The sequence below is a fragment of the Calonectris borealis genome, chromosome 9 (genome assembly GCF_964195595.1).
Source record: "Calonectris borealis chromosome 9, bCalBor7.hap1.2, whole genome shotgun sequence".
NCBI classification, from domain to species: domain Eukaryota; kingdom Metazoa; phylum Chordata; class Aves; order Procellariiformes; family Procellariidae; genus Calonectris; species Calonectris borealis.
The window spans coordinates 22646103-22673867 of record NC_134320.1 but is presented as its reverse complement, the minus strand read 5'-3'; the positions used below and the strand labels follow the sequence as shown (position 1 = coordinate 22673867).

The following is a 27765-nucleotide window of genomic DNA, read 5'->3' as shown; positions in this document are numbered from 1 at the left end:
AAAACTAAGGCATTTTCAAAGTGGTATTTATACCACATGAAAATATGTTAGGGTTGTAAGTCTAGCAAGTGTCCAATGAGTAGGGAGAAGGGTGGCTCTACTCGTATCTCTTTGTGTACTTTGCTGAATCCTGGCCAGTACCTCATCTGAATATAATCTCCAACACACCAGCCTTGTCTGACTATCACAATAAAAGAGGTGAAGATGGAACAGTTGCAAATTTCAAATGCAGTCATAGTGAGTGTTAACACTGCATTTCCTCAACATGCAGTTGAGGAAATTTAATTTAAAAGTAAGAATTCTTTTTGTCGTTAGGCCTTCAAAGTAGCTTTTGACATTAATTGGGAAACATGAGTTTGAATTAGTTTTTTGGGGGTTTAATTTTGTCTTTTCAAAGAATAGCTGCTATATTTATATTACAAACAGTTTGGAACTGCACCTGTCTTTATTCTGGTTGTACAGAGCATAGTATGGTGAGAGCCTGATGCTCTGTATCTCAACATTAACTGAAATAAATAATAATGTGTTCTGATGTCGTTCTTGTTAAGAGTCGTGTGCTGTTTTGTTCCCTCAGCTTTCTCTGTTAGAAGATGCAGGGTTTGGTGGTGTTCTTCTTTACATTGATCCTTGTGACCTACCAAAGACTACAGATCTTGCTGATAAAGCTTTTATGGTTTCCTTGAACAGCGGAGGAGATCCATCAACACCTGGTTATGCCAGTATTGGTAAGTACTGTTCAAAGCATATTCAGTTAATGGATATTTTAATTCTCTGTAGATTGTATGTATGGGACTTAAAACACTAAACCAAATCCTGCCTGAAATAGAAAACCCTGAGTAGGGGAACACCGTGTAATGCAGCATGGCTCAAAGGACGGAATCTAATCTCAAAAGTGCTTTATTCTAAACTCTTGGCACAAAGTCTGTACTCTAAATAATTTATTTTGTTGCTTTTTGTATTTGTGTATTCACACACTGAACCATTATTCCTGCTTGCTTATTCTTATCCCATGAAAAAAAAAGCTGTGAAGTACTAACCCAGTGGTTTCTGAGCAGGTTCCACAGGATCTGTCCCCACTGAAAGAAGTGTTCTTCCCTTTATTTTGCCTTCCACTTTTATGGTATTGGTAATGGAAACTTCTGGTCAATAGGTGCAAGTGCAATGTAATCAGAAATTTATATTTGAAAAGATTTAAGAAAAATTAATGTTTATAGTATCTTTGTGCAATTACCACTTGAATAGGATGTGTTCATTTAGCCTTGTCTCTGTTCTGCTTGGATAGACTTGGTTATCAATTATGCTTCTCTAAATGCATGTATTTTCAAAGTATGGAAAATAAAGAATTGATTTTAAAGAATTACGTAGTCTTTTAAAAGTTTAAGCTTTTCTTAAAGCAATGTTAACAATGAATAGAAGCAGCAGCATATTTGACTTGTATGCACTACTTAAATCTACATTCTGGCAGTTCAGTGAATGTGTGTTCTGCTTCTTTGCTGCCTTTTCAGCTTTACAGCCTTTTTTACTATCTAACTATTTGGAAATGTATTAAGCAGCAGTCTATGAGTTTGTGACAAGGCTTCATCAAGAATATTTGGTCCGGTTACTAGCTCAGACATCTAAAGTCTGACTTGAATTGGCACTAAATCAACTGAGGCAACACTGAGATACTTCATGACTAGAATGGCAGAAAATAGAAATATTTGCCTGGTTGTCAAAGAAGAGTGTTAGCTATTCACAGCATGAATGCCTTGACAGCTCAGTGGGAAAGAAATTGCACATTTTCTCAGTGTCTCAGTGTACCTGACCCAGCGTTCTTAAAAGTGCCCTGGGAGCTACAGAGGTAAATATAACACTCTTCAAGCTTTATTCTTGCTCATTTCATGGAGCTATTTGAAAAACAGTTTGTTGCTTATCTGTCTGGCTGACTTCTTAATCTTTTACTTACCCTTCATGAAAAGTAAAGCTAATTAAAACAGATACACCAACATGAAGATTCCACTTCGGTGTCTAAACCTTATGCGTTGGTTTTCTGTCAGTAAAGGATCTCATTGGCAGTGTGCATTCCAATCTCTAGTTTGAGAAAAAGAAGCTTAATTATATGGAAAATGGTGATATCCTTGTAAGTACATTGATGGTTTCTACTAGAGCCCTTAGTGTGGCTTGTCTGTGGTTTTAAATCTCTGAGCAACATTCATAAGCAGGAATAGGCTATCAGGTTCCTAAAATTATTTATGTTTTGGGCATTGGATGCAATGATGAGATGGAAAGAGCTCATAGGAAAACTTGAGGAAACTCTTTTTTACGGTTCTGTCACTGGAAGGTATGGAAATAACTTCTGTGTTTGTGATGATGATTTTCTTCTCTGGAGACTACGAACCAATTTGGTTAGAGGTAACTTGTGCCTGAGACAAATACACAAATACATCTGGAGCGCAGACTTTTGCCCAAGGAATGCGCTTGCCTATAAGGTAGTTAAACGGACTAGATGTAGAATAAAAGTGCCAGATACCCAGCGTTGCCCCTATCACTTTGATTCACAGAGTATAACATGCACTACAAGAGATTTTATTGGAAGCTCGTGCTTAAGTTATTGGCATATCTTTGATACCATCTGCACTTCACACATCGCCAAAAGAACTGTTACTATTACAATCTCAGGGACTGCTCTACCACCATTCTCCCTTTGACTAGGAAATTTCTAGTAAGATGAGTGATCCAAAGTTAGTCTTGTACTATGTGAATAAAAGGTAGGAAACTTGTATTTTCATGCTGCTGCCTATGTTTCTCACATTCTTTTAGTCTGAAAACAAATTTCTCTGTGGCGTCAGAGTATTGGACTGCTTCAAGTTTTTTCCTAGAAAAAAAATCTTCAGGAAATGATAACATTTACAGATCTCTTCTCAAAGTTGACAACATTTTAAAATGGGGTTTATGTAATAGTTCAGAGAGAACTTCGGTGTTCTCATGAGATTTTAGCTCAAATCTTCTGTTTCATGAAGATTAAATGCTGTGCTTCTGCATATGAATTATTTTAGAATGTACAGAAATCACTTGAGAATGGGTTTGAGATGCTGGCTGTCTATGAGTGGAATGATTTTTTTGATCTCTGTTTAATAAAGGGAAAAAGTAATGATGTGGAAAGGGAAGTCAACAGCACTTTTGTAAAAGTTTCTGCTTTGTTTGATAATTTAATTCTTCTGTTCTTAAGACTCTCCCAATCGTATGTCATATCAACAATCATATGAGCCTTTTTGAGCGTCAATTCTGTCTTCCTGATTCTGATTGCCAAAGACTAGTGTCCTCCATTTTTAGAAATCTTTCTTTCTTTCTTTAGAAATCTTTCTTTTCTATCTTCCTGCTTTTGAAATGACGCCGAGCCAGTTGGTGGGACTCAAGGTATTAGACATATGGGATTAAGAAGCTTGAGAGGGAGATAAGAGACTTACGTGGCAAAAATTATCCTGAAAGTGAAGTGTAGAAGAATAATACAAAACTTGAGTGACTTCCTCCGTCTACTTTTTTTTTCCATTTTGACTTTTTGAATGCTGCACTTCCTTTCACTTACCTTTTCATGGCACAGACACATTAGATTTCTCCACTGCTATACTTCAGAGCCATTTTAAATCCAATTTGTCTCCACACAGGAAATGGCTCAGTAAACAAAAATATGGGTAGAACCTATTTGTCAATCCTAGTATGTAAATAGAAAAGTGGCATTGTGATAAGTATTAAGAACCCTGCCCCTGAGATAAGATTCATAATAGAATCCCTATCTGTGCAGTGGTGGAGTAGAAATTATTTCATGAAGAATTCAGACAGCATCACAGAAAATATTGTGAGCTTAAAAATGCTGAAATATAACAGCTGTAAAATCTTATGCTATCAGCTGGAGTTTCAAGTGTAATGTTGTTTTAGAGAATTGTTATGCAGTGGTTATACCACTGCGCAAAGTGGTATATTTGGTAGTCCATGCTTCAGGTCATTGTTAACAGCTAGTCATGTGAACCATAATACAGGGATTTGGGTGAAAAATCAGTAACACAGGGGAAATACACAGTGTCCCTAGAGTTGTGAATAGTGAACATTATTCAGGCAGAAGAATTGACATGAGCATTCCTCAAACATTGCTAATAGGATTTGATTTCAGAGGAAGGGGCAAGGAAGACGAGGAATCGGTGAGGTGTTGATCCACTGCAGGCCACGGCTGAGCCGATCGACAGAGTTGGTGGTGCCTCTGAAAACATATTTAAGACAGGACAAGAATGCAGGACAGGCAGGGGAGTGAAACTGAGCCTGGAAAAAGGCAGGGCAAAGGTTCTGTTTTAATCTTTGTGGGTTTGTTTCTCACTATCCAAATCTATTTTAATTGACAATAGTTGACTCTGTTTTGCCCATGCCGTGATCTCCCTGTCTTTATCTTGACCAATGAGCTTTTCCATCTTATTTTCTCCCCCTATCCTGTTGAGTGGAGGGAGTGAGAGCGTAGCTAGATAGGCGTCTGGAAGCTGGCCAAGGTTAACCCACCACACTGTGTTCTCCATGTTTTGATAAATTACGGCAAAAGTTAAAGAACACCAAATATGCATCATAAAAAGCCCATGGCTTTTACTTCTTTAGTCATGTGTCATTCTTTAACTGAGCTTAGCCAGTTCTTCTGCAGTGAAGACAGGGAACTATTACTACTACTCGGAATATGGGTAAGTAAGTACATGCTGTGATAGTAATGTATGCCTACTTTATTTTTAGTCAGCTCTGTGATTCTATATGTTTATGTGCTTCCTGCCTCTTATCTGAGCTTGTCCTTACTGTCCTTGACTTCATGGTATTTTACTCCTCTGAAGCAACCAGCTGAGCAGAAGTTAACTGGAAAATAGCACGTTGTGTAACAGTTTTAAGCATGCATATGCAACATATGTTCTAAAATGTTTTGTTATAAATCATCATGACTTTTTACAAGATGTCCTCGGCCCTGGTTTGCTTGTTTTAAAGAACAAAACACAGTTACAAGGATAGTTTTCCTGTGCTTGCTTTTGCAGCACTGGAAATGATTGTGGGAATTTTTTTTTTCTTCCCCAAAATTTGTCTTTACTTTCTACTAATAACATCAGATAAACGAAATACAAAGATAACTTGGTGTAAAATGACAGTCTACATTCAGGCTTCTGGGTTTTTTTGTTTTGTTTTATTTTCCTTAAGGGCAGACTGCAACTGGGGAGAAGGAAAAGTTTACAGTGCCATATTTTAACTTAAGGGTGTGCGTATATATATTTACATATACTCTTGATCATTTTATTTTTTACTTATGACATAATTTTAGTGGTTGCCATAAAAAAACCCACACACTTTATCATTACCAGCTACATTGCTCTATCTGATATACTGCGTTATTTTGTGTATGAAAAAAATCTATGCTAACGCAATAGAGAGGTAAATCTTTAGAAAATACTGGCTTTTGAATAGTAAGCACAGTAAGTAATAATTTCAGCAGATTTTCAATAATACCTCTAGCACTAAGGGTTCAAAAGGTATCTGAATCCATGATCTGCCTCTTCAGATTTCGCAGGATACAATAAAGCAACTAAATTTGTATTTAAGTACCAAATTATGTGCTCTGAGTTTTTGAGTGCTGTGGTTTTTAGTTTTTCCTCCTGTCTAGCTTTCAGTTAGCGTTGCATGTATTTAAAACTGAGAAAATCAGTTAGACATCAAGATATTTTAGGCTCACAGGTTTGAGTGTGTGGACCTCTGTGTTGTATATTAGATATCATTTTATCTTCTGTTAAGCTGCCTGTAATTTTATCTTGGGGGGAGGAACTAAATTTGAATTGAAAATGCAGTGATTTTATCAGAGTATTAGAAGAGGAGGGGAGAAATTACTGCCAATGGTACTGCAATAGCTTGCTAGCAACGTTTGTATCATTTGATTGTTGCAAATGCCATACTGAACCATATGATCAAAACTTTTCTCAATTTCAAACAGAAAATTATTAAAAAAAAGTGAATTTAAAAGAGTAGTGGAATGTACAAGTGGTAAACACCGCTTCCTGTACTGCAGAAAATATACTGCCTAAATACTTCCTGACACCTTAGAAGATGGAGAGGACTCCTCAGACAGTTTCAAACTACTAAACAGCCTTGACTCCCTACAGAACATTTTCCAGTGAAGCTACTTTGTCTCTCATTCAGCAAAAATAGCACTTTAAATGGTGTCCAGATTAAATTTTTGAAGCTAGTCAACTCAGAAGTGAGTTTAGCATATTTAAATCTTTTGTGCAATCATGATTGAAAATATTCGTGCCATAGCTTTACTGACATGAAATTTCAGCTCAACATAATTTGTGCGAGTGAGCTAATTTATTATGTGCTCACGAAACAGCAAACATCACGGTATGGCAGTAAGTCTAGCTGGTGTACTGGAATCTGCTACTACAAAAGCATGGGTGCCTGCAGAGTCTAGTTTAAATCAATTGTCTTTGCATGGCCTGAGAATCCGGGATGGGGAGCTGCTTTTATAGCATCAGGGAGTTTTGTGAAGACTCCATTGCACTCCCATATACAACTCCTGGTTGTTAAGAAGCAGATGAGACCCAAGACAGGATATTGAGGAAATATTTTACTAGATTTATGTGTAAGGATGAGGAAAGGAATTACTTTTGTTTGCAAAGATAGAGGGAAGAATAGTTGTGTTTGCTCACATAGCGATATATCATGATCCATTTTTAGAATCAGCTAAGCTCTGAACTGACTGTTAGCTAGAGGCCAATTTTATGGACCACTTTCTCTGTTGCTGGTCATTTGCTACTCAGTGCCCTTCTCTGCGCATTACTGTGATTTCTTCTAATCCTGTATCTTTCACAGCCTTTTCCAGTGGCTTCTGTTTCAGATGGGAGTTGTTTTCTTTTAGAACCCAATTAAGCTAATGTTACTTGAGATTTTTTCATGCAGCAGTGTCTAGCAGATAGGCAGGAAAGTTTAGCAGTATTTGTGCTTGAAATCTGAGTTTATAGCAAAAACACACATAGAAAAGCAAACCAATACAGTCACTTTAAGTTTTTTGTGAATTGCAGCCTGTAAACACATTTCTTTTTTCACTGCAACTGAAACACTTGCTTAGACCGATATCAAGTTGGTGATGACACCTCCCCACTGCAAGCAAGCAACAGTGGTATTGCTGGTGTTTGGGGATCCAGAAAGGGCTTAGAACAGTAGGTAATTACCTTTTGAGTGGACTTCTTTTTGAAGGCTCAGAAGCTCTGGTTGTAGTATTACAGCAAAACAACCGCAGTGTCCTAGGCCTATTTTTCCGGTGTTTCTAATAGTTGAGTCTAATTATCACCATCTTCCATTTCAGGTGATATATTGTACATTCTGAAAAAATAGACTTGTCAAGATTTAAAAAATTCTCTCTTAATATGACTGTTCAGGCACTTTAGATTTAAAACTGGCTGTTAATTTTTCAATGAAGAGTTAAATTAGTTTAAAAAAAATGCTGGGAGGCAGAATATATTTGTGAATTTAGGCTGAATTTAGTGTTTAGTTTTGTACGCAGAAAGGGGATTTTAAAAAGCCATTCATTTCCTCTTTAAATTTTAAAAAATTGAACTTTTCCCTTCTATTTAAAAGTTGATAAAATATAGGGAAGAGACAAAAGGATTAAGTGACTGAACATTTTGAAAATAATGGGCCCAATTCACTAGTAGTTGTGCCTTTTTCCTAATTTATTTTGTATGTACAAAGCAAATACCTGTTTTGGAGATGACTGTGTTTTACTCAAGCGTACTGCTAAGATGACACCTCAGAGTAAAAGGCAGGCATTTCTGGTAGGTGGTACTAGTTAGTAATGCTGCTGTACTTGCCAGAAATACAACTGTTTCAAAGTACAAATTCTGGTCAGATTCCACCAATAATATTATCCATATAGAAGCTAAAGGGAAAAATGTGAGAACCAGAATGATTGTAAAGCAGTTTAGGTACCCTTCACAGGAAGATAGAGCAGATAGTAGCTATATATGTATAAATAAAGGAATTGTATTTGCTAATAAAGCTTGGTTAACTTTCCCACATATGTGCATGTATGTACAATGGTATTTTATCCTCCTAGCGCTCCTGTGCCCAAGTTGGGATACTACAATGTAACTCTTGCGTATTGCAGAGTTAACACCTGCAGGTGCACCTGCATTAGTATCAAGAGCACCATTAAGTCAGCTGGCTGATTGTTTAAGCAATTAAAGATGTAATTAGTTTTATAATTGAATTTTTTCTAGTGCAGTTTGAATACTGCAAGCCAGAATAAACCAAACCATCTTTAATTCGACTTGATCTCTGTTCCAGCCCACTGCTTACCATATTCAGCAGCTGCATAAAAAGATAATAGTACCTCTTCCTACTTTCAGACAAGTAGAAACTCCCGCAGAAGAAAACCTAATCATCTTAAAATGGAGATGTGGAAAATACTTTTTCGTTACATAAATGTGTACTATCATATTTTATTACTATTCTGCGGAACACTGAAAGACATAAGTAATTCATCACAGTTTGGGTTTGGCCAATTTTCAGAAGCATTTTGCTTGTACTTTTCAGAGTTTTTGCCAGACTTGCACTGTTTTCCTTCCCTTCAGAGACTGAAGAATGCTCTACCCAGAGGGATTGAGAAGGGGCGGGTGGGCAGCGGGGAGGAAGAGAGAAACTGTTATGATGGTTTAGTTGGTTGGCTAAGGACAACATGAGTGGTGAAGGACGTTTATGAGACAACAGAGTAAACCGTATGTGTACATCAAATGTGGTTAAAACTGTCTAAACACACTAGGTGTGTGATTTTAGTGACAGTGCACTCCAGAGCATGGAGTGTCATGGAGTGGCTGGGTTGTCTCTGATGCTGATGTCAATAAAGGCATCGCAGCCCTTAGCACAGGAGAAAAGGATCGCAGAATGCTTGAGCTTGGAAGGGACTTGTGGAGATTGCTGAAGGACAAGCTGCCAGCTCAAAGCAGAGTCAACTAAAGTAGGTTGCCCAAGACATTGTCCAGTCGGGTTTGGAGCATCTCCAAGCACATGCCACAACCTCTCTGGGCAATCTCTTCCAGTGCTTGACCACCCGTCACCAATAAAATAGCTTTCCTTATGCTTAAGGGGAATTTCCTGAATTTCAGTTTGTGCCTGTTGCCCCTCGTCCATTCCTTGAATGCCACTGGAGAAGAATCTGGCTCCGTCTTCTTCCACACTCCTATCAAGTATTTGCACACATTGATAAGATCTCCACAAGTCTTCTCTGCTCAAGAACAAACAATCCCACGTCTCTCAGCCTCTTCTCATGTGTCAGATGCTCCAATCCCATAGTCATCTTCATGGCCCTTCGCTGCACTTGCTCCACGACGTCCACGTCTTTTCTGTATGGGGGAGCCCAGAACTGCACTCAGCACTCCAGGTGTCATTTCACCAGTGCCGAGTGGAGGGGAAGAATCGCCTCCATTGACCTGCTGGCAACGCTCTTCCTAATGCAGCCCAAGATGCTGTTGGCCACCCTTGCTGCCAGAGCACATTACTGGCTCATGCTCAACTTGTTGTCTATCTTGTTTCTGCGTTCCAGCCAGTCGTCCCCCAACAGGTACTGGTGCATAGGCTTATTCCTCCCCCGTGCAGGATATTGCATTTCCCTTTGTTGAACTTCATGAGATTTCTGGCAGTCCATTCCTTCAGATTATTGAGGTCCCTCTGAATGACAGCACAGCTATCTGGTCTATCAGCCACTGCTCCCAGTTTTGTGTCTTCCTCAAACTTGCCAGTCATCTCATAGTAGAAAGCTATCGGCTTGCTCAGACATGATTTCCCCTTTGTAAATCCGTTCATACCACTCCCAATGACCTTGTCCTTCATATTTTTGGAAATGATTTCCAAGATAATTTGCTCCATCACCTTCCCGTGGACTAATGTAAGGCTGATCCCAGATTCTCCTTCTTGAAGGTGACAGGAGTGACATTTGCTTTCATCATGTCCTCGTGAACCTTCCCATCAGCATGAACTTTCCAAGATTTTTATGGTCTCACAATGACATCCGTGAGCTCCCTCATCATTTACATCTTCTTCTAACTAGTGCTCTCTTAAGCTATTTGTGACCTCTGTCATGCTTCTCAGTATCACAAGCTACACTTTTTACTGCAGTTTGGACATTGAAAGATATAGTGGTAGATGAGATTTCTTAGGTATGGCAGAATGTAGCCTTACAAAATGCATTTGGAGTAGAGGAGTGGGGCATCGTGTCCAGTGGTGTTCCATGGATAAGAGGAGCTTCCTCTGTCTGGTTAACCTCCACTGGATGGTCTTTAGGTGTGATGTTATGAACCACTGTAGACATATTGCCTAAGTACACTCAATATGACTGTAGACATAGTGACTTCTTTCTTTTAAGGGACATTAGATTCATGTACTGTTGCTGGTACAAAGTTGCAAGACTCCTTTATGTAAGGGACTGCATCAGTCTTGTGCAAAGCTGTTCTCTCCTTTCCTCTACTAAAACAATTTAAAACACCCTGATGTTTGTTCTGTGAAAGCACGGAGCTTTATTTTGGGAAGGGGATAGTACTGGGAAAAGTATTTGAGGGTAGAGATGGCCAGGTGCCAGCTGTGCAATACAAGAGAATTTCATAAATGTGGGAGAATGTCTGTAACAAGGAGGCAGTCACAGCTTACAAAGCTTCTTCAGTGCTTTTGGAGTAGTCCTGTATGCAGTGATGCCAGTCAATATTTGCTGTGTGATGGGTACAATGCCAGAATGAGAAACAGATGCTTTTGTTATCTGACATGTTTTTCATGTGCAAAACTAGGCTATGAGAATGATTTGAATAAACCTTTGAAACTTTGATAACTGTTTCAATTTCAATTAGGACAAGCATGTGCACAGAATGTTTGTAACTTCCAATACGTATTATATGCTAATTTTACATAGCTGACAGGTGGGTCCATTGAGTTAGTGAAAAAAAGAGTGAAGCCTCTTGGGTTATTTAAAACCTCGTTGAAGTCATAGATCTTTTAGAATAGTGATATAATGATTTGCACATTTATTTAAAATGTTGTGCAATAGGGACCACCCTTACAAAACACGTAATGAACAAATGCGCTGCCTACTTGGGAGGTAAATTTTTTTCTTATAGCAGATGTCAGCTAAAGCTGACACGTGGTGACAATCTATTCCTTTCTGGAATAATGCTTATAACAAGGAGACTAATTTTAGAACAGCTGGCCTACTCATGTTTTAAAATGCCTAGGGTTTTTTTTTTTTTCTTGATTTCCGAGCATCAGCAGTCTTTCAGCTAGCCCACTGTGCGATTTCTGCCACGCCTAGTTTAATCTATGACTACAAGGGATTTTCAGCAATATTTTGCGTACTCTGAGAGAACTGAACCACACGTTGCCAAGTCTTCAGCAGTTAAAGCTTGGGCAGTAGTAATTTTTGCATAGTATAAAATCCATTTTGCTTTTCGTAGTAGTAAATGAAGTGTAAAGGTGACGTAAAACTAAGAATTAATTCTCTTGTCAGTTATCTCTGCTCCCTCCCAAAATTGCTGTATTAGGTGCGACTTTGAGTTTTGCTGCTAAGAGACAAAATATTTCTCTGGGCAGTAATATTATGTGCTGCTATTCCATTGAAAAAATAGATACGTCACCTGGCATGGACTATTGTGAGAATGTTTTGAAAGTTCCCCAGAGAGCAAGAATATAGGCTTTGTGAAGATAGTATGAATGGAATATTTCTTGAGTAAAAATTAGGTGACTCAGGTATAAGGAGAGTTGTAGGTTTATGTAGATAATTTCATAAAAGTATTTCTGATTATTTAAAAAAAAGGTGGGGTGGGAGGGAAGGTGAGAAATTCAGTAATACCAAAAAGGTAGGTATCAAATGACTACTACTGTGTTCGGTTAATTTTACTTTGTAGTCATATTAGGTTTGTAAGCCTCAGGTCCTTCGATGCTTTTATCATTTTTTTAATATTAGCCTTCTATTTTTTAAGTGAAAGCATTACCTTGCGAGCTTCAGGATACTGGAGAAAACCTAGAAGTGCAGCTTGACTGCTGTCTAATTAAAAAAATATCCTAAAACGGAATGCAAATGAGGAAAACATCCATGGATTTTAAGTAGCTTTCATAACTGTTAGCCATTTACTCATGCTTTTTAAATAATTTTTGTTTGTTAGTACAACATACCAAAACATAGAAAAGAAGCATGCTTAAGACACTTAGGCAGGAGCAGTAGTCTTAAGCTGGTCAACAATGTTTTCTAGAAGCTACAGCTTCGGTTTTATTTTTTGAGTTTCTGGCAATTTCATCTTGTTAGATGAAACACATCTGTGTTTCTACAGCCTGGATTTATCTTCTGATTTATACAATGGACTTGTAATTCTGAACTCTGAAGGCCTGATTTAGGAATTAGTGTTTTAAGATAGGATTTAGTTACATCTCTCACTCGCTTTGTAAGATGAACAGTTGAATTGCAAATCCTGTAATAGATTTACAAATCCTAAAGCATATGTAGAAATATTGCAAGAGATTTACAAATCGTAACATAAATCTTAATAAAGTAATTTTCAGCTATACAAATCTGTACTCATTTCTAAGTCAAAATCTCTGTGATCCTAGCAGAGATCATTCTTGAATTTTAATGTCTGTTCTGTTTTGGGTCAGGTTCTTTATGATTTTTTTCTACAGGACTTGCGTTTATTAAAATACTTTCCTTTGTCTTACTTTCTCCTTCAACTACATAGAATAAAAAAAATTAAAAAACATTATCCTCTGAACAGAGGGAGGATTCATAGAAGCTGTTACAGAAACTGTTGCCTGATGGTTGTATTGCAGCACAAATGGGCAACAGAAACTTGCATGCAAGTACTGTGATTTAGTGAGGTGTTTGTCTCATAGTATGCACACCTCACTATGGATCAGTTTTTGAATAGACATGTTAATGTCTTTTCTCGCCTTAAGATGAGAAAAGTCCTAGCTTTAGTTTTTTCATTGCCTTTTCTTTGGATTTTATTGTGTTTTGACTATATGAGTACTGTGAATTCTATATTTACTCGGGGATGGGGGGTCGGGACAGACACTGGAACAGGTTGCCCAGATTGTTGCCCAGAGAAGATATACAAAATGCAGCTGGATATGGTCCTCAGGAACTTGATCTAACTGACATTGCTTTGAGCAGGGAGGTTGGACTGGGTGATCTCCAGAGGTCCTTTCCAACCTGAACTATTCTATGATTCTGTGAGTAGGTAACAAATTTTAGAATAAATTCAGCCTGACAGCCGGTTTTTTGTTGACACTGATACTATGAAAAAAAAAAAAGTGATCCGGGACAGGGTGGCCTAAAAGAACCTGGGAACTGTGACACGAAGCCAGAAAGCCCCAAAGTAAACCTTATAGGGTTCTCCCTTGTAGTCCAGCTGATAAGAGCTGGCTGTCTGTAGCACTTTCGGAGAACATGTCTGTATGATAGGAAGCGAAACAAAATATTGGGCTATATCTAAGAAATCAGGCCTGAACAGGTTCTGCATAGTCTTTTCCTTTTCCGTGTTTAAATTCTGACCCAAGACAACAGATCAACAAAATGAGATGTGAGAATAAAATGTGATTTTGGCAGAAGTATAATTCATTTTTCCATTTTAACTAGAACTCAGCTTTTTTTGAAACAACTATTATGGAATTATTTTATTATTTGAAGCGACTGTTATTATCGACTATGTCATACGTTTCATTTCTTGGTCTTCACTCTTGATCAGTAGTTTAAAGGACTCCAGTCCTTCTGAGGATAAAGAACAAGATGCTGTATATGTTGGTATTATGCAACCATTTAAATTTATCTTGGTCTGGTATTAAAATAGGGGAAAGCTTCCACGACACCTATTGTAATTGGCAGACAAAGGAAGAAGTAACTGATTCAACATATTCATCTAATGCAATTTCCACACAATGGCAAGTATTCATTCATGACACGATCTAAAGAATAAAAATAGCAGTAATTGTCTGAATTGGAAGAATCAGTGAATGTTTTCTGAGAGCTGTAAGTTTAAAGAGAGAATTGGATGGATGAAAGGTGGGTACTTATTATAGACTGTAGATTGCAGACATTAAAAAGATTTCTCAAACACTACTGGGTGCTGTGCAGTGAGGAAGATGACAGGGTGAGATATATTTTAGAATTTTTATTAAGGAATTTCTGATATGTGGTGAGAAATGCCTTAGTTGTTTACCTTGACTGTAAGGAATGGTTTTGGTAGTTCATAGACAGTTTTTGAGGGTAGTAAAGGAATTACACTGTCTGAATAGGCGATATATCCAGTGGTTCTGAGAAACGATGACAAAGAGAAAAGGATAAAAGAAACCTCAAGGTCCAATAGTGTTTGTATTAGCTGCTGCAACATCACAATAGTCTTCATGATTCTTTTGTGGAGCAGGATTCATAAAAAGCAATATGGAGGTTTTCTGGAAGGTCAATTACAGTGACCATCATACTATTCTGGTAGGTGCCACAGTTACTGCATGATGTTCAAAGCTAATTTTTCAACCTGAAAGCAAGTTGTCACACCTGGAAGAAATGCTTGCATTGTTAATTTTGTTGCTCAAGACTTTGGGCACAAGAAAGCTATTCTGAGCCTCAGAAATTTCTGCTTTCTCCTGTATTGCTCTAGCTAAGACAAATTCTTGTGGATAAGGTAATTGTCTGACAATCAGATTCATCAGTTAGGTTTTCTGAATTATGGGATTGCTTGTGTGGCATTCTGTATCAGTTCTGCTATCTGTATTTCAAAATCTGTAGATACACATGTTTACAGCTGCTTTTCTTATGTCAGTAAAACTGAACTGAGTTAGTAGTAGCTGTGCTAATGCACTGGTATCCCTATAATAATTGGTTGTGATAAGAAGGTATGTATCCTCACATGAACTATTTTTTACTTTGTAGACATGACTTTGCAATACCCAGATTCCCTGTCCTCCGGTAAGGCTCCAGACAGCTACTGCTTAATGGAGAGAAAAAAAAATGTAATTAGAAGGATAAATGGCAAAAGAGTTTGACAGTGGTATTTAAATAGAGAACTTATCTGCTTCTCCCTCCTGATCATTCCTTCTAAAATTAGTTAAATTTTTGTGGACTTTGAAAATTGAGCAACATAGGGTTCAGGTCCTATTGGCGTGGCAACAAAAGAATTGCTAAGAGCTCTAATGTTTAAGAAAAGTGATTCCTCCATGCAGCCTATTAATAGTATTGCATGGAGCTAGTCTCCCTTCAAAAGGATGTTACTGTATTTTTTTTCAACTTTTAAATACAGATTATTGTAATATTTTATACTTTTTACAATAAATTTGAATAATCAAGGTGATCATTGAAAGGATAAAGGAGACAATACAGTAATTACAGTTAGGCTGGCAACAGTAATTTCAGAATATACCAACATTTAAAAAATAATTTAATTTAGTGATGAAAAATGCTTCTCGAAATGCTTATGGGAAATCAAAAGAGACTTTCATCTAGCTAATAACCCATAGTCTTGTAGCCCAGGAAATTGCACGGAAAATGGTTTTTGGAAAATGAGTTATTTAACCCATGAGCTATTTGCTCTTTTGGAGAGTTATTTGTTTACCTTTCTTGTATTTCAATTAATCTGTGATTTTTACGCATTTTGACAAAAGTTTCCAAGTAGCTTTAGTATTGGTATTTAAAATTATACTAAGATTTCTGGCTTTTTGAGGTATTCCAGGCTGATGTCAGTATCTTCCCCCCCCCCCCCGACTTCTGTCAAGTGATGGATTTGTGGTTTTTTTTCTAGTAGAAGAAACCCTTTTATATATTCTAATAATGCTTCTTTATTCCACATGCTTTATTTTTAATATCTGTAATTTATCTGTATGTAATCTGTTTACTCTTCTGAAGAGTGAGAATACGTAGTGTCAAAATAGAGGCCACAGCTAAAAGAAAACAGGTTTTCCTTTTTTTATAAGAACATGATGGCTATTCAGGTGACCTGATTCCTTCATTCATCACATATAAGAACAATACACTGTTTTGCCGGACTCGTATTGTAGGATAGTATTCTGCAAAATTACTTCTCCACTGTCCTTTTCTGTAGATCATAACCAGAATACAGGACAAAAATAAATCCCAATAAACCTGTTTTATTTTGGCTAGTACTTCACAAGGCAGAACTACAAATGCATTACTACCAGAGAATCCTATCTGCAGAAGAAAGAGGCTAAATCCAGCTAGAAATATGTTAAAAGCACATCTGGAAACATTCAGAATAGTGTGCTCTGCTTGAGATAAGATCTCCAGAAGCACTCCAGCATTCTCTTAACCTTCTTGCTATCTTAGTCATTAATACTTTTGGAAGTTTTATGTTTGGCATTTGCATTTGTTTACTGGATAATACTGGAAACATAGTTTATTATTTTTGTGTATGCAGATATAATTTCATTATTCTTCAAGGTTTCGCATGATGTGCTTCAGTGTGTTGTTAATCAACAATGACTAAAAGGAAGCATTGTGATATTAAGCAGTTAGAGATGAATAAATAATGATTGTGGAAGATGGATTTTTAAAAAGTCAACGTAACTGCTGATTATTGGGATGTTTTCATTTGCACATTAAGAATCAAAATAAAGTTAAAATCTTGAAAGTCAAGTATATTAAAGAATCATCACTGAAGAATTACATTGTTATAATTATTGTTTCTTAGATAATCTGAGTAGCAAATTGATGTGTAATATGTACACCATTTATTTATCTAGGAAGCTTTGCAAGTTAAAAAAAAAAGCTATTTTTGGCAATTATTGACTTTTTAATATCATTGTTCTGACTAGTTAGAACATTGCTTAATTATTGGCTATCACATGTGTAAAGAACAAATATTGAGATTCAGAATTCCTGAACAGAAGAAAGGGATTTTACTATTGCCTTTTTATGAGTTGTGCAGAGAGATGCGCAGAAGTAAAGTGATTTGTCCTTCCTGACCATAAAGTTAGTCGAAGAGACACATACTGATTCCTGGATTCATTCTTTTTTGTCCATTGGAATATGCTGCTTTTCTTTTGCACTCCTTTTAGTTTATTTGCTGCAGGAATGTAGAGGGATTATGGCATTGGAAGAAGAAGAAAATTGATACTAGTTACTAGTTTAATCTGTTGATTTCTCCCTTTTCTATTTTTGTGAAAAAAACTATACTAGACCATAATAATAACAGCAGTGTTGTCCTCAAATATAATTTAGAAATTTTAATCCCAGTGAACTACTATTCCCCCCAATATCTTAAAACTTTTAAACATTTGAAATCTAGAAAGAAAAATAGTTTAAATGAAAGTGAAGATTAGTTAAGCCTCACTATGTTACACTCCAAGGGTACAGAGCGACATTAATATTAGGGTAACACAGGAATGGTAGGAGAAATTCAGGATATGGGGAAAAGGACACAAACAGGAAGTTGACTGACAAGTAGATTTCTCAAAATCCTTTCTTGCTGTGACTGCCTTTTTTTTTTTTTGAGAAGATGCGAGTGAGGTATCACTGGGATACTAGTGTCTATCAGAGAAAGAGATGATCTTTAATCCATTTGCCACTTGTCCATTATATGACCTGATTATTCTGTTTTGATGATCTGTGATGCCCTATTGTGTTCATGTTCTACTATCTTCTTGGATTGACTGCTGTGTCATGTCCTGAATTTGATGCTGGATCTCAAGCACTCTCCAAATAAACTTTTCATTTAGTATACCAGTAAGATAGAGGGAAGGACAGTTCAGAGAACTGAAAACCTGCTCTGAGTTTCACCCTGCAGGATGTTTTGTTAAATCCTTTGAGGAAACACTCCTTGTTAAAAATAATCCCATCCCCAGGAAGCCCTTTAGAAATGCTTTATGAAGTCCTCTGGGATGAAGCTACTTCATTCCCCCAGCAGCCTGAATTGTTGGAAGAGTAAAATTATGGTAGGTGGTCCCAGGCTAAACAACCCCCAGTATATTTTCTCAAGACGCATCAACACCTGATGATGTTCATATGGAATTCTTTGTAGACTGGAAACATTCCTGTGGATGATAGAAATGCCTAATCTCCTATTTAGGGTGGCTTCATTACAGGGAGACATCTTTTGCATTCATTGGCCATTAAGCTGCGCAAACTTAGTCACTAAGAGACTTTTTAAAAAATGTACAGTTGAAGGCAAGTTTTTTAATCGCTCTGTCCTTTGACAAGGTGAGCCAAGCATTTCCCTGAAGGTATAATCAGTCAGATGGGGAGGGGGGGGCCAGGGGGGGGAGGGGGAGAAAAAAAGAAAGACACATTGAAGCTAGGTATAGTATGTACCCATCAAAAATGGAATTGATGGTGATGTTTGACAACTGGCTGACAAGACAGAGCAGGAAAAGTGGCTTAGGGGCACATTCAAAAATTCTACGGGACTTGAACTGCAATTCAGAGGCTCTTCAAGCTTTCTAGAAACTCTTCAAAACACCTTTCCAAGACAAAGAGAAACTGCTGTTCTGTAATGTTACAGTTTTCTTTTGGCCTGGCTCTCTCCCTTATGGGCAGAATAATTCCTGCAAAAATGTTTATTCCTTTTGCAGTCTTTATCATATGTTCTCCTCTGCCAAGCTTTTCATAAATGATTTTATCAAAACTGCCCCTTATGAGTGACATCAGTTGTTCATAATTTATGAATTTTTTAACCTTGTTTTGTGTTTCTGAAAACTCGTACTTATACCAACAGTACACCAATATTATAGTATGTATTTCGTTTTAGAACTTGAAATGAGCATGCGTTATGCCCAGGTAACTGTTCATTGGCCTCTGATGAAAATATAGTTTATGCAAAAAAAGTGTGTATCAATTTCTGAATGATGCAGTATCCAAACCAAAGATAAACTCTTGATGAGCACTGTTCAGAACTTGTTGCTTTAAAAAAGTCTAATTTGATCAGTTATAAGTAAGTTATTTTTAAAAGCTAGTGAAAAACATTTATATCTTTACATACATATGTATAGATATACATATATGTATTTTCCTGTACCATCCTATTGAATTTTTGATGCATTAAAATGATTTATGGCATAATTACATTTTAATGGAATAATCATGATTTTTTTGGTCCTGTTAAGAATTTCATACCTGCTTCCTGGAGAAAAACCTAAGCATTAGCACGCCATAGATGTTTTGTAACTTTAATAGTAATGCAGGTTTGATTATGTGGATAATCTGGATGCACATTATTTTAGCTAAAGGATATCCGTTTCATTTTAATGTGTTGCCTGTTTCTTACCTGTCATGGAAAATGGGATTAGCAGAATTCATAATAATGATATTTATTTTTTTAATATTGTCAAGCTGTGCTGCTCGACACCATAGTCTGTCACTGCTGTACCAGATTGTTATTGAATCAGACGAATTGTGATTAGTATAGGCCATTCTTTCTTCAGTCATGCTTAGTCTTCTCTTCATTCTGCTTCCTTACATGAAAGGGGATTTTGTTGTTTTTTATAATTTTTTTACTTTTTTCATGAACAGGTCTATTTTCTCTTTATCCGTTTCCTATACCGATGGAAGATTTCATGGAAGATTCCAGTATGATAAAGAACAGTAAGAGTGGGCTATTACGATAGTACAGCTCTCTCTTAGTGATGCCTATACACCAAGCAATTGCAAAGATAGGACTTCCACGTGGTTGTTGATGTTTCTTTTTTTTTTTACTTTTAGTGGAAATTTTACTTTTAGTGGAAATTACAGTAATGCTTTATCTGATTAATTAAAACAAGTTAACGAATTAGATCATTTATCTTACGATATGGATTTGAGCACCTAATAGCCCAGGTAAACAGCGTGGCCAAAAGATGTCCTCATGACACAGATATCATTACAAGTTGCTGGTTGTAGCTTAGTACAAATATTTGTAGTTTCAAAATTGGAGTGGTTTAATATTTTAGTAATTATTATAATAGAAATTGCCTCAAACTCAAACATGTGTTGTACCTGTCATTTGTGAGGCTGAATTTAAGCTCATGTTGAAATTCTTAGCCTGCAAAAAAAGGAATAGAATAAAGCAGTGGGGATAAAAGAAACTGAATGTTTAAATAAATAGCTGTAAAACATCCACATAGAGACCTAAGGCACTAATGCGTACTGGACTAGATTTTGACATGAGCTTGTTTCTGTTCCAAATGTGAAAAACATGGGTTTCCCTTTAGCTGGAACCTGGTGGATTTTTTTCATATATCCACTCTTAAATAAGGTGGATATGGTCTATGGTCTTAAATTTCAGCGAGGGAAAGGATTGTATATGTTGAGCTTGTACTGAACTGCATTAGTAGGATTTACCAAGCAATATCCAGTATGATTTAAGGCTTGAAGGAGGACTTCTGCAGCTGAGTTACCTTTCTTATTGTAACTGTAATGTGTGCCCATACATTGCATCTCAGACTGGATGTGGGTGCTAATTTGAGTACTCGTGCCTCTGGTGATTTGACTGTGAGACCAATTAGATGGCTAGAAGCACAATTGGGTAATTAGAACTCAGATTTATTTAGGGTAGTGTATAGCAAACTTGCCTATTTCTGTTTCAGATTCTACCTTCCTTGTTACTGTGCTTTGTATCAGACTCTGTAGGAGAAGTCACTTCTAAAAGGAGTGTATTGAAGGCAATACATGTTGCAGCTTCCAATAATACCTTTCAACATTGTCTTCCCAATATAGATAATGATGCTCTAATTGTTATGGAGTACTTCCTAAAAAATACTGATGACTCTTCAGTCCATTGATTTGATTGAGGTTGGTGGCTGTTCAGCATCTTGCATGTGTAATTTGCAAAAACTAAGCTTTATTCCATAAATTGTTCTCAGCTAGAGACTGTTACGTTCCAATTGCAGAGACTGACTGCGCTCATCCAGAAAAGAAGTTCAATTCACAAGGCATCTCTGCCGCCCACTTTGACTAAAGAGAGGAAGGAAATGCCTGACACCTGTGGAAGGAAAGCTTCAGTTGTTTCAGAAATGTCAGGCAAAATGTCAGGGCTGAGAATATCAGGCCAGTGATTTGTATGTTCCACTGATGAAATGTTTTCTTATGCTTCCATCAGTATTTTTCTTTGAATTATCATCTACTATCTTTTATTTTTGTGTTGGTAAAGAAAACTTTAGCATTCCCACTGTTAAATGGTTGCTATAGATTACATCCTCCTCATCTTTTTCAATTCCTTTGACTGTTATGTTTTACCCAACTGCTGGATTTTTCAGTGTGAGTGCTAACAATTAGAACAATACTCCAGCTGAGACTTTGTGTGCTTGAATAACTGAGCTGTGAATGTGCCTCATATAGGTGATTCATACTGCATAGTTGCTTTCAGGACAAAAACTTATTTATCTATATGTGAGGGTGCAGTTGTAAATTCTGTTTAGAAAACAAAGTTTTTATATATACTCGGATACTTCTTTTATAGTCATTAATGCTGTTTAAAAGATGCCCTTCAAAAACACGTCTACATATTTTTGTTTCTGCTTAGATTTAATGTAAGAGTAGAGCTAGTGAATGTACTAGTTCTTCAGGTTGTTAGTAGGCAGGATATTGTTACCTGATAGTACTGGAAGTCCTGTCTTAGTTTACTGTACTGGAAAGCTTGATAATTAATAAGCACTTTTAAATGTATTTACAATTCAGTCATGACAATAATGAAAGATAGTTCAGGGTTAAGATCATTTTGATTAAATTTATGATGTTAAATCTGGAGAACTACTTTCAGAATCAGTTGTAAAATGTGTGACTTTAGTTAATGGCAGCAAGTACCTGAGTTTCAGTTCATCTGAGAATAATTTAAATTATTTAAAATTAGAGGAAACTTCATCACCTCTGACTAATTTATTTGAAAATCTGGATTTTTTAGGTAACATTTTTCAATGTCAGATTTCTACTTAGCCAGTTTTAGTAGTTAAACTATCCGATGACCAACTTTGCATGTTTCTTATGACCTCAGTGTGGAGGTGCCCTGTGGTATTTCATATTCATCTGGTTTATCCCGTTGGCTGTGCATTGCTTTATCTGCCCCATCATCTCGGGCAACGATTTCTTCTTCTGTCCTGGTTTGCAGATCCTTTAAAGGCTTGCTTCCTTCATTCTACACAGAAGAAATAAAATAAAATGTTAAAAGCAGATCTCTTGTGACTTTCCTCTACTATTTGATCCATAGTTAATCTTCCAAGATAAAAACAGAGAGCAAAAGCTATTTTTACTGGCTTGGCACATACTTCTTTTTTCAAGTATGTATTTTGAAAGTCCTACAATGACAAATCCATAAATATAATCTGTTACTTAAAATACCATTTTTACTTCATTACGTATTTTGAAATTCATTCCTTACAACTCTTTGTATGTACAATTTAAATTAAATGTTATTTAAAGCTTAAACTTACCAGCAGTTTTCAGCAGGTTTCTTAGTTGAGTCCAAGACAGTTCTCACAAAGACAGTATTCCTTTCACTTCTATATTTCAAGTTGAAATAGTAAAATAAAAATAAAATTCTAATGCGAAAATTGCAATTTGACAAAGTTTCATAAAGCAAGCCTGAAATATTTGCAGATACTCACTAAAACTCTTAGTATACAATATTACTGATGAAACAGTTCATGTTCCATCTTGCAGGCTTTCACCCATATCATAATACCTATGATACTCTAAAAAGGTTACATTTTTCTTTCCAGGGAAAACAGCTGAATTATCATAAGGGAGATTTTTTTGTTGAAGTCAACATCTGAAGTCATGTACTTCGGCCCATTTAATGAAAACCCTTTCTAAGTTTTCTGCTTTGCCCTTACATGGGTTATAAATAATTTATAAATAATTGATAAATAATTACATAATTACATTTAGGATTGCATAGTCTGTCAACAGATTTTTGTCGATGGTGGATATTGATATGCTGTTATCTCCCACCTATTAGCCCACAGTCCTCTAGTCTTAGAAAGGTATTATAAATGTCTAAAATAATATGTAAGAAAGTAGTATTATCAGTGCCTAAGACATGCATCTCCTTAATTCTGCTGTGGTCAGTTTTGGATTATACAATTGGACTGTCCTTACCTCATGTATAAAAAGTGCTTTTAGTAGGTTGAAAATGCATTGAAATATTTGTAACTGCAGAAAATACATATAACCATTTTACGGGGATACCTAATAATTCTAGGTATTCAAAATGAAATATATTCTCTTAAATGGCAAATGGAGAAAAACAATTGAAAACTTTCAGTTATACAAACTTCAAGATGAAAATCTAGACTTCATTATATAGTACTTTTCAGCGGTATGCAATACTATGATCTTTACAGTATAGCAAGTAGTTAGTAAGCAATATAATTTTCAATTAGTTTATGGGTATAATATTGTCTCCCAAAATGAACTGAAAACAAAGGTATACTGGCAGACTTCTGCACATATTTGAAATATTCCTTTTCCAATTACAATGGTCTTAAAAAAGAAATCAGTGTATTATTTCCCTTTCAACTCTATGATGATAAACTGTAAGTGGAAATTTTGGGTATTTCTTTGATTAAGGCTTTAGTGGCCACAAGGAATAAATACAGATCTTCATAAACAGATGTTCAAGTGTCTTCAGAAGAAAGGTGCTACTTTGACTCAGATTTTTTTCTGGGAAGCATATTTTCTTTTTCTCACGCTCTCGAATTGTGCCGTGGGAATGTTTTAATTGACTGTGACATAGCAGAACAACAGGTATAGAAATCCTAGCCTGCTGTACGCTTCAGTGGTGTAGCATCAGGCCCATTCTTCACAGCTGCAAGGATGATTAAGTACTTGCTTTGTTTTGCACTGATTGCTAAACATATTCTTACTCTAAGAACAGGGCAGCACTTCTTTTAAATAACCTACCTCTCTCTCTTTAGTTCCCAGTAGCGTGTTATATATTCTTAGAAGCTTAAAAATCCTTTATCTTACCAGTTTTGACCTTTCCCATCTGGCAGTCATTGTTTATGAAGAAAATTTTGCTTTGAAAATTAAAAATGCCATTTTGGTGTTAATTTTTTTTTCTTTTTGAGGACAAAATAGTTTGTCTCTATTGTACACTGTGCAGATTAATCAACAGAGTTCTTTACAGTATCAATATGTCAACACCATTACATGTGTTGTTTGAAATAATTAGACAAACTTCAAGTTATACACTTTAGGAAACATCTAGGCAACAATAAAATCTATCTCTTCACTGTCAAAGTGCTTGATCTTTTAGTTACCTAAAATAGGTTCAGTCCTATCTGGTTGCCTATATTGGTTGAGATAAATGTTATAGCATGTCAGTGGCATGTGTTTTTCCATATATTTGTACCAACATAGTATTGACAGCTCAGAGTTCTTTTGTTCCACGCTGTAATCTTTGATGTTCATTACTACTTCACTTGAAAGATAACAGAATTGACTCCTTCCAATCTCTACAAATTCTATCCAGGAAGCTAGATCAAGAGTATGTTAATTTTATACACTGAATTTTCTTACTTTCTGTTAAACATTGTTCAAGGCAAAAATTTCTGCTTTAGAAGGGGTGAGGTGTTTACCAGAAGTCCTCTTAATCTGTCTGATACATTAAATTCCTTAGTTTCTCACTGAAAAACTGTTTTGTGTTTTGTAATAGCCCAAATACATAATGAGGAGTCAAGTCTTACGTTCCAAATAGACATGAGACCATATGCACCTTCTTCCAAATTATGTCTGGAAAAAATCTGTGGTGCATATAAACAGTATTTGCAAAGATTATATCATTGTATTTAATGAAAAATCTCATAGTCAACAAAGATTAATTTACAGAGTAAAAATTTCAATAAACACCTGTCATTCCTTTTTATAGAATAAAAATAATGGAAAGGTGTCTAGGACTGGAGATACAGTCTGGCCATTTCAAAGTTTTTAGGAGTTTTCAGTTGACTTCAGGGTCAGAATTCAGTTAGAATTTTCCACCTCTGAGTTACTGCAAGGTCAAGTTAATAGAGATAAAAAATGTCACATCTGTGTAGCTGGTGCAACAGCATTTCAGAAAATGTTTTGAAGTTGAGTGTTTGGGAATTAATTCAATTTGCCAATGCATGTCCACACATCCTTCTCTGCTGTCATTATCTCTACTTACATTTTTTCTCTATTATCATACAGAGCCTGTGTTCCCTTTGGATTAGATACTTTTTCATATTTTCATACTAACTGGTAAGATTTAGTAAAATCCCACTGAAATACAGAGGGAACTCATGCTTTCCCCTTTGAAAAAGTTGCTGATAAATACAGCTGTTGCAATATATCTGATTTTATTTTTTAGCCTAATACTCAAACGCTATTTTGCCTACAGTTGACTCTTATTTTTGACACACGCATATTTCACTGCTGGTAGTGTAAAATATTTCAGACTATATTTATCCATCTATCCACTCCTTGGTGGGTTTTGCAGTATTACTTCAAGAATGAATAGTAATCTATAAGACCTGGCTAAACTCCTTTGATCTTGTTAGTAGCAAAACTGCTGTCTAAATTAGCCTCTGTCTCAGTAGGCAAAATTTCAGCTGAATTGTGCCCTTTGTTATACTGCTGGCTTGTTTGTGTTTAAAACTTTTTCCAGTAAACATTTTGAAGACATTGGCAAATAAAGGCTCATTTTAGTCTGTCATTACGAATGACATTTTGCTATTTATTGTCTATTGTTATTTATTGTAGACTAAGCCCCACAGTTATTTGAGAGAAAATCTTCAGTTGTCAACAGGAGCCTTCTCTGTAGAACTAGCAAATTTTCCCTGCTACACCTGCTACTTTAATCTACGTTTACTTTTATACTCAATGAATATTATTCCTGTTTTGAAGAGTAAGTTAATGTCATTCTAGAGCTGAAGTATTTTCCAAATACATATATTTATTTTGCATGAAAATATAATTTTTATATAATTTAATGTTTTTCTAATGCAAGAGCAGTAATTCTTCTATTAATCTCTGTGTAACTTGTGTTTTATACTTCTGATTTCTTTATTAAATGCAGAAAATATCTGTCAGTTGGTTTTTAGTAAATTGTATTTTTTATTCTGAAATGATGAACTAAGGTAATGGAGCAAAGAGAATTACCTCTGTCTTTTGAAGTACATGTAACCAGGAATACCATTGCCAAGTTAGGGTTATATTATAGCTGGTAGTGGTGCAATGCTGGTGCAAGATAAACTGAATCCCTTGCTTTAGGAAGGAGCAGCTGTAGAGATTAACATTATTGGGTCATCTTGGGATATATTTGAACACCTGACCTTGCCATGTTCCCATTTAGCCGTTGCAACTGTTTGTAAACTATTCATTAAGTAACCCTGCCTATTTATGAAAAATGTATTATATATAGCTCTTGATCACAAAATGAGCAGTGAGGATATTAGTATGCAATAATTTTGGTATCTGAGAAACATTATTTCATTTCTGTTAAGAACAAAAAAAATAGTTTCAGTAGCGGCATTTGGTATTTTCTAATAATTAATGATTAAATGCATTAATTAATATGTAAGTGCATAATGGATGCTTCAGTGTCTTCTGAGTGTTTGATCTTTAAGAAACACTGAACACAAAATGACGTATGTAACTCAATTCTATTTTATCCAAGTCCTGTGTGTTTCAGGAACATTACATTGGAAAAAAGCAGAAAAAACACAGCAAATTTGTTGTAATTCATCCTAGTAATGAGCGCAAATAATGTAGGAGATAGCATTTTAGTATTGCAGATTAGCACTTGATTGCTTGAAATCCTGCTTTAAAAAAACCCCATGTATTTAGTGTAGATAATACCAATATACCACTATGTACAGTATTGCAAAATAATTAACAAATCCAGCTTTATTCAGTTAACTTGCCATTTGAAAACAACCTGAGAAGAAGTTGGGATTTGGAAGTAGCAAAAGTACTTATCATTGTATTGTAGTTCTGTGGAGTTAATTATTTTGAAAGTATAGTGAAGTTCATATCTGAATGTCAACCTCAGAGTAATTACCTACACACCAAGCACCACATATAGATATTTAACTCAAGGTTTTGAAAGACGATTAATGATTCAGCGTCATTTTCATAAATTCATTTTTAAAGTCCTAATTTCATTGAAGGTTACAGTGCTTTTTGAAAATGAGCATTCCTCAAAATATTTTAGGCTAAACATTAGACTTCTAGTTGCATTTTCAGAATCTTGACCTGAGAATGCTAATATAAATATTTGTTCAGTCAGTCATGAGCAGGTGTAAATTGACTGTAGTAAAAATGTGGTAGTTTATACTAGTAAATGATCCGGTCCTATGACTGTGGACATATATTCAGGTTATATAGCTCTTGTAGCACAACATTGTGCAGTATTAGCTGGAAAAGAAAGATTAAGTATCTTAATGCATAACAGAATATTTGTGTTTGGGGTCAGAGGCTCAGTAGTAGTTATCTTTTAAACTTATATGCCATTGAGTCCTCCTGAAATAAGCAAGGGACTATGGATTATTGAGAGACTTTGGGTTGAAACTCTGAGGGCTTGACAGCCTCCTGCTATGAAAGGGAGGCACAGGGAAAGAAATCTTACTATGAGGTAACTTAGGAAAGCATTTCTTAAGGGATGTGTAAGAAGCCTTAGATATTAGAGGGAGGTTACATAATATGAGTGATGTCTGTTTTTTATTTATTTATTTAAAGAGAAGTTCCTTCTGTATTGAAAACATTGCAAAGAGGAAGATGACTATTACACAATTTAAGGTAGGTCTGGGTGATTT

General features: G+C 36.0%; 1 protein-coding gene across 1 annotated transcript in view; it reads left to right on the top strand.

The window, feature by feature from the left end:
* The window catches only part of NAALADL2 (N-acetylated alpha-linked acidic dipeptidase like 2), a 296669-nt gene that overhangs the window by 99404 nt on the left and 169500 nt on the right, over positions 1 to 27765 (top strand). Inside the window, exon 5 of the mRNA XM_075157700.1 lies at positions 575 to 725. Coding sequence (XP_075013801.1) covers positions 575 to 725 — 151 coding nt within the window. The remainder of the gene's footprint in view (positions 1 to 574; positions 726 to 27765) is intronic.